General features: G+C 27.7%; 1 protein-coding gene across 2 annotated transcripts; it reads left to right on the top strand.

Moving 5' to 3' along the window:
• The first annotated feature begins 2,276 nt into the window (after positions 1 to 2,276).
• LOC119669635 (serine/threonine-protein phosphatase 4 regulatory subunit 2) lies at positions 2,277 to 6,052 on the top strand. Of its 2 annotated transcripts, none has more exons than XM_038079617.1 (3): positions 2,277 to 2,702; positions 4,109 to 4,297; positions 4,394 to 6,052. In XM_038079617.1, the coding sequence occupies exons 1-3, from the start codon at positions 2,480 to 2,482 to the stop codon at positions 5,968 to 5,970; spliced, it is 1,989 nt and encodes a 662-aa protein (XP_037935545.1). In that variant the 5' UTR covers positions 2,277 to 2,479; the 3' UTR covers positions 5,971 to 6,052. The 2 variants fall into 2 exon arrangements, with proteins under 2 accessions (XP_037935545.1, XP_037935546.1); XM_038079618.1 differs by having other exon boundaries at positions 4,397 to 6,051.
• Positions 6,053 to 7,999: the final 1,947 nt, after the last annotated feature.

The following is a 7,999-nucleotide window of genomic DNA, read 5'->3' on the forward strand; positions in this document are numbered from 1 at the left end:
AAACATGGCAATATGAAGGATTATTCCATTTCTATATTTTTTTGTTTTATTTGCATAAATAATTGATTATAGAGCTAAAGAAGTTACTATTTCACAAATCAAAAGTTTTTAACAAAATTAATTGTATCAAAATTGATTGCTTTCCTTTAAAAATATAGAATTCGTATATTTTATATTAAAGTTTAAATTATTTAACGTATTAAACAATTTGTTAAATATAATAATTTTCTAATAAGATGCTGCAAAAAAAAATGTATGTGCCGGTATATGCATTTATATATATATACATACATATAATCTATTTAATTGAAGGGAGGACATAAAAGAGAAAAAAATCAGCTGCACAGGATTTACTTTTTTGCAACTCAGTTGACAACACGTACTCTAAAATGAATAACATCTCCTCACAATACACGACAATTTGTGTACATTGTGCTTTCAAACGAAGAAGAAGCAAATGAATGTGCACAATTGATTGAAGAGTTTTATGTTATACTTACTGCGTTCGATTCTCCAAATAACTTTGCGAAATATATTTGTTAAATTTTAATTGAACATTACTTTTATTAAATACATGTAAGAATGATAATGCTTAATTGAATTTAAAAAGAAAATTTTAATTAATTTAACAGTATATTTAAACTTTTCTGCTTAAGTCATACTTAGGTCTATCTTGTTTAGCGAGTAGGGTTTAGTTATATTTTTCAAATAATTAACAAAAAAATTGCCGTTTTTATAACTATTGTATTTAATTAGTATTTTATTTCATATATACAATGTTTTTTTGAAAGCACCTGAATTTCAGAAGAAGTTTCTAAGCAGTTTAATGGATGTTTAGACTATTGTACTTAACTCATTTTCGAGTACATCTCGATAAACGTATGAAATTTAGTCACATTTGCCATATATAAAAAAATTATTTTTCATAATTGGATTAATTTTAAACGTGTAAAGCGACATGAGCTCAATGTCATGTAATTGTATAGATTAACGACTCATAGCATTTTATATTATATATACATATTTTATATATGTATATCTATAACAAATATTATATATATATATCTGATCTTTTATTTTTTTTTTTGCTAATAGTTTCTTTTATAACTTACAATGTAGTTACACATTTAACTATTGTAAATTGCGAACTTGATTCAGATATAAAAGGTGCATTATAAGGTTAAGTTTAATTTTAAACTTAGTTGTCGTTTTTTTGTGTGGTGTAGTATTAATTTTTATTAGCAATTATTAATGAAGTAAGCTAAACGAATCGAGTTAGTAAAACAAAACTATGATTATGCGGTGTGACTAGATAAGTCTTATAACTTTCAATATCCTTTTTGCTTTGAAAAAAATTTACGTTTGCAATTTATCATTTTTTTATATTTTGAAATCTAACAGTTTCAGATGTGTTAAAAATATTTAATTAACCTCACTCTTTTTTACTTAAACATAGAACACCGCGTAAGAGGCATAAGCAATAATAAATTATTTCAGGGAATATCTAAACATGGTTTTTGGTTCTAGGTATGAACAGGAAAGGTTGTTTTCATATATGTTCAAATCAGAATCTACTGTAATTTGCAAATTATAAGAAAAATCAAAAAATAAATAATGTGACGTAATAACCATTCAAAAGTCATCCCATTCAAATTCAATACATAAATAAATGTGCCTAACATAATTTCTATTCAGAATTCAATCCATGTCAAACAAACTCTATTTAATTTAATTTCATAATTTAACAAACTGTTGCAGAGAGATTTCGAAAAGTAGTGATCTTTGAAATATTTTTTGTATTTACCAGGGATTGAAGTCGTGCCTTGCCAAATTCGAAGTTCAGAATCAGTGTTCATTACCCAACTAATCTAAAACTATACTTGACTTCTATGTTCGCACCTTTTTCTGGAGTTTTGATAATTTGCTATGAAAGTTTTTATTAACACATTCACTTGCTGTGTTATATTAGAACGAAATCATAAATCAGCTAAAGAATAATTGAATTAATTCATTATATTTTTATTTTTAATTGTTAAATCTCAATACTATTCTGTTTGCAGAGGCATTACGCATGTTTGCATGTTTTTATGTTATTCTCTCTGTTGCAGTAGAAGCAACGATCCACAGGCTCCATATATAAACATATTGTGAATATGTATAGTTGAAGTTAAACTATTGTGAATATTCCGTTTTAAAATGTGTTAACAGCACAAATTTTGTGTTTTCACACAATACAATGTAGTCTCTCTCAAAATGCGTTTTTTTCATACAACCAAATGTATGTTTTATCATTCTGTGTTCAGTGAGCGCAGTGGTAGTTTGTGCTTGTGCTAAGTTGAAGTGTTTGCGTCCTCTATTCTTAATTTGTATTAAGGATAGTTGTCTACATATTGAACTTAATAAGAATTTCGAATTTTTTTTTCCTAATACTTGTGTTCGCCGCTAGTAAAAAGAAAAAATTCTTAGAACGGAATTAAAAATGGTGTACAATATGGAAAACGCTGAGGAAGTTATGCAAATTTTGGAGCGCTATACTCGTCTTAAACAAAAAGAAATACCGAAGGAGTTGGACGAATATTTGCAGTACGTTGCTAAAACCGGTGATACCGTTTTCAAATGGTCAAGCCTTAAGTATTTATTTCGGGAAAAGTTACTAAACGTCATCAAAAATTTTCATGATACTTCTTCAACGCGAGGAGACGGTAAGTGCCAAACCGGCTTTCAATCTTTTTTTTTTTTTTGTTTCTTTACGCTTCCTTCATCTTTTTTATGCTTTTTTTACGTTGGCCAAAAATTTGTCTGGAGATTTTTTAAACTTTCTCTTTGTGCGTGAAAATCTGAAAGTCTTGTTAAAGTGCAGTAGTTGACACATTTGCGAAAAATGTGCAAAATAATTTAGGGCGTTGCTTGGCTTTTTTTACGAATATGAACTAATTTTGTCTTTTTAATATCGGTCTTAAAACATAAATTTCTTAGAAGTGAATTCAATAAAAAGGGGGTGCTGCTGTATATATATATATATATATATGTGTGTGTGTGCTACAATTATAAATTTGAAATTACTTTTTTTTTTTTTGATATACGAATATATACAAATTTTAATTAAATAACTAGTTATTAGTGGTAGCGAATCGCTACTAGCGATAGAGGGAAAATGTTGTACGGACATTTTTTTTTTGATCCTATAATTCGCTTGCAATTTCTTTTTTTTGCATCTTCGTTTTGCGCTGCCGGTTTTTTGAACTTTTCTTTGTGGCATATCAAATATGTCCGCTCCTTCTGTCTATTATAAATACAGTTTTAGGCTGCAGAAAATGCATAAAAAAGAATGTAACACAGCTGTCTGTCTTGCTACATACTTTCGTGGTGAGTAGTAAACGGTTGTGAAATTGTTGCCGTTTCTTTTCGGCTGTTGTGTTGAATAACAAAAAAATGTTTGAATTTTAAGTTTAATAAAAATTTTTTTTATTGTTGTCTTTTTAGTTTGTATATTATTATGGATATTATTTTTTAATAATAATTTCATTATAAATATATATGTTTTGTGGTATATTGTAACATTTAGATTAGAGATATTATAATATGCATTTAATGAGATGAGGTGTATTTAATTACACAAGCAATACAATATTTTATTCATTCAAAGAATTATTTTTTTTTTTGTTTCATTTAACATTTTTATTATCAATTAAATTTATATAAAAAAAAAAAAAATAAGAAAAAACTTAATATTCTTTTCACATAATAGCATTAAATTTTTGCAAATTCTTTTTTCATCTTGTTCTATTGTCTGTTTGCAAAAATTTTGTATGAATTTATACGGCAGATGATTTTGTTGTTATATATGTGTCAAGAAATGTTCGCTCTTTAACTCAGCTAAGTTGCTTTATTTAAACTTTTTATGTTTCTGCGGCTCAAACGTGTGTAAAACTGTTTAAAGTACAATAACCCTCCGTTTTTAGCATTCGCTAATTTCTTTCGTACTTTTATAAATATTTTAAAAATATTCTTAAAAAATATATATTGCGTACTTTTTATTATTTTCTCTTACATTATATAATAGTAATAAATTATATTTTTATTTTTCGATGTACTTGGGTTTTTTCAGAAATTCCCCAATATCCTAATGTAGATCCATTTAATTACGAAAGCATGAAATCTGCACTTTTGGAGCGTTTGGAACTATTTAATGCGGCACCTTTTACCATTCAACGTCTGTGTGAGCTTCTAATAGATCCACATAAGCAATACAGTCGTATTGATAAGTTTATGCGTGCTTTGGAAAAGAACATTTTGGGTAAGTTTATTCCAAAAATTTTATTTTCCTTTCTTTAGGTATTTTTTTTTTCATAATCTTTTGTTTATGTACTTTCATATAAAACAAATTGTTTAGTAGTCAGTACTATTGAACCTGGACGTAAACGTACTGAAAGTGAAAATGGCGACTCTCTCGATTCGGTGGTCAATGGAGATCTTTCGCTAGATGTTAACGTTGATATTGATATGGAAAATGAAACTATATTCAATACCGAAACACAGAATGGTAATGGACCAACAACAACGAATGTTAAACCTGAGTCTGAAACAATCGAAACTAAAGTTGGGGCCGAAAATACAGAAATAGACTCGAATGCTTTACGATCTGCTGATGACGATATATTGCCAAATCCTAAAAAGCTTAAGTTAGATATCGATGAGAAAGAGAAAGAGTCTGAGAAAGATAGTGCTGTAAAATCAAGTGAGTTGAATACGGAATCGAAAAGTGAACAAAAACTTGATGATAAGATAGATGAACAAAAACCGGACATAATAAAAAGTAATGAGAATGATAATGAGAATGTCACTAATGATACTAACGAAATTAATGATAGTAATAATGATGCAGAGATGTCCGAAGATAAACAAAACATTGATATTGAGACTGAGACTGAAAAAATTGAGAACTCCGGTAAAATTTCTGAAAATAAAGAAGAAGTGAATAATGAGAAAGAACAAAATGAAAAGGAAAAAAATGACAATGAAAAAACGGAAGACTCTTCAGAAGAAAAAATTTCAGACAAACTAGTAGAAAATGTTAAATCAATTATAGATCAGGTTGATAATAATGGAGATAAAACTGAACAAGAAACTGAGAATAACACAGTTAATGAAGAGGAAAAAATTATTGAAAAACAAGAAATAGAAAAATGTGAAAAAGAAGAATTGTCAACAACTCCACCAACTGACGTAGAAGTTTCAAAAACAACTGACAAAGAAGTTGAGGACGCAAAAGAGGAGGGTACAACAGAAGCAATAACTGCCGCAGAAGAACCAACGACTGAAGCTAAGCAAAATAATGTTGAGTCTGGAACAAAAATTGTTGAAGAAAGTACAACACCTGTAGATACCGAAGAAGCAGCTGTAGAAAAGGTTGAAAAGGTAGACACTGATAAAAATGAAACATGTGACGTAGATGATAAAAAAGAAGTTGAATCTGTTATTGATACTGGAGAAAAAGAAACATTAGCTCCAACAAACGAAGATGGTAAGACTGAAGAGGAAAATGTAAATAAAGAAATTGAAACAGAATCCCCGACTGCAATTACAATTGAATCAACTGTAGTACCAACAGTAGATGTAGAAGCTAAAGTTACTGAACAATTGCCAGTTATCGCTGAGGATACGGATGATAAAGTAATTGTTGAGGCAGTTCCTACCACAGAAGAAATTAAAACTGTTGACAATAGTGAAACCGTTGAAAATAGTAAAACTGATAATATTGTAGTTACACCACCAACTATAACATTGAATGATCAACCTATGGAAGATTCATCAGTTGATGATGGTTCACCTGTTCCAGAAGTTAATATGGTTGTCGAAAGTAGTGATAGTGCCACTGCAATGGCTACTGATTCAACACAACCGAATAATAAAGACGATCCTGCTAAAATGGAGGTTGACGAAACCAGCCAGGAAGCTATGGATCAGTAAATATTTACTAATACATAAGAATCGAAAACGCTTAAAGCATATATTTTATTTCAATTAAATTCATATTTATATTAAATTTATTTAAAAACAATAATTATTTAGATTATAACAATTAAACGATAAGTTTTTTTTTTATATATATGTTATTTGTTTATATTTAAAACAGAACTATACTGATGTTAAGAAATCATCAGTATAGATTGCATATACACTTTTGGCTTTTAAGAGTTGGCTTTCTGAGATGTAAGATATATATTTATATATATATATACACATATACACAGATACACAGTGTACGTTCCAAAGTAAACAGTGTTTTATAAGAATAGTTGTTTTTATAGTTTGTTCATCTATTGGCAATTATATGTTCCGGTCGATCCTGCAATGATGATGACTGATTATCGGTATAAAAAATGCAAGGTTAAATGATGAGCAGTATACATGTTAACTGAATTCTATGACAAGCGCAGATTTCATAACAGCTGTTTTTCAATTCATAAAATATTATCCAAAATGTTAATTTAAATTCATTAAATTTGAAGTTGGGTGTTTTTGAAACAATCACGTTTTGAAAGTGAAAGCGGTGTTCTTAATGTAATTCAGAAATCGCAATTGTGGCTAATTTATTTGCCAGTACAATTTTGACTGTCCCACCACTCTATATAATCATTTAACTTAACTTCACTTTTTAAGAAAAACGCAAAGTTTTTGATGATAGAAATGTTTTTTCTTTGTGTTTGAAAGCCAACATCTTGTCTTGAAACATGTTCCAAATACTACTATAGCCTGTAGGGATCTATTGGTGATATTTTGAGAGTGTTGAACGGCACTTTGTAGTTGAACTTGAGGGGTGACTTCAGGACGTTACCCTGGCAGTTCTTGGTATATTCATTCCGCATACTTTTCAGAGGTATGTGCTCATTTAAAACCAACTCAGCTATAAGTACTGAAAGATTGATTGATTCCGCATACTTTTCAGAGATGTGTGCCTATTTAAAACATACTCAGTCATAAGTACTGAAAGAGTGATTGCCGATCTTTTGTTTTGTACTATGCAATATTTTGTTTAAATAAAATCGGTTTTAAAAAACAAAGGATTTAGTTCTCATTTTTTAAAAACCTTGTTTACTTTGGAAACCATATTGTATATATATATATCTATATATTTTAAATATAAAAGCATATTTGAATCAGAACATTATATAAAATATAGAATTCCGTGTATCGTTAAAATATTTTTATTTTTAATTATTTAATTTTAGTTAAATTTCTTATATATTTTGTAGATTTGAAACAAAAAAAAAATAAGATTAATTTAGCTATTAGCGATTTTTCTTCTCATACTACCGACCAACACTTCAACATTTTTGAGATTTGTTCAGTGGAAAAGAAATATATTAGTTTGTATTAGTAACAAGTTATGCAGCATGTTTTTTATGATATATTAAATATGAAATATATTTCAACTTCCCTTAATTTTAATACTAGACTCTGTTTTATAACAGAACATAAAAAAAGAAAAAGAGTTGTAAATATTTTCACCTGTCGACTGCTCATTTTAACTCACACAACACTGAGTTTATTAAGTGAAAATGAATCACAAGTTGGAAATATTCAAGAAAGAATATATAAATTATATATATCTATATAAAAAATTTAAATTAAACATATAATTTTTCCATATTTATATTAATTATCGGTATTAATATATATACCTATAAATAATTATATTTTGTTATATTTCGGCAATTCACCGAAACGTTTGCATTATAATTTGAGTATTCGACGATTTAAAATTTGTTAATGATTTAATTTATTTTTTATTTTATATGATTTTGTTGCAAAAACAAAAAAAAGTTCCGTAATTGTAGTTAACTACTTATTTAAAACTATAATTTAATTATAAACTAAAAGAAAAAATAAAATCTTAACTACATACATTAATTATATTAAGAGAAGTATAAGATTTTTGAATAAAAATATGTTACATTTCAAATTTTATTAAAAAAATAAAAATATCAAAAGTTAA

Source organism: Teleopsis dalmanni, chromosome 1, assembly GCF_002237135.1.
Source record: "Teleopsis dalmanni isolate 2A chromosome 1, ASM223713v2, whole genome shotgun sequence".
Lineage (NCBI taxonomy): Eukaryota > Metazoa > Arthropoda > Insecta > Diptera > Diopsidae > Teleopsis > Teleopsis dalmanni.

Excerpts from the sequence above, each read along its gene's own strand:
- LOC119669635 (XM_038079617.1), top strand. The coding sequence starts at position 2,480 with ATGGTGTACAATATGGAAAACGCTGAGGAAGTTATGCAAATTTTGGAG. Across the intron at positions 2,703-4,108 it reads TTCTTCAACGCGAGGAGACG|AAATTCCCCAATATCCTAAT; the intron begins GTAAGTGCCAAA and ends GGGTTTTTTCAG. Across the intron at positions 4,298-4,393 it reads TTTGGAAAAGAACATTTTGG|TAGTCAGTACTATTGAACCT; the intron begins GTAAGTTTATTC and ends CAAATTGTTTAG.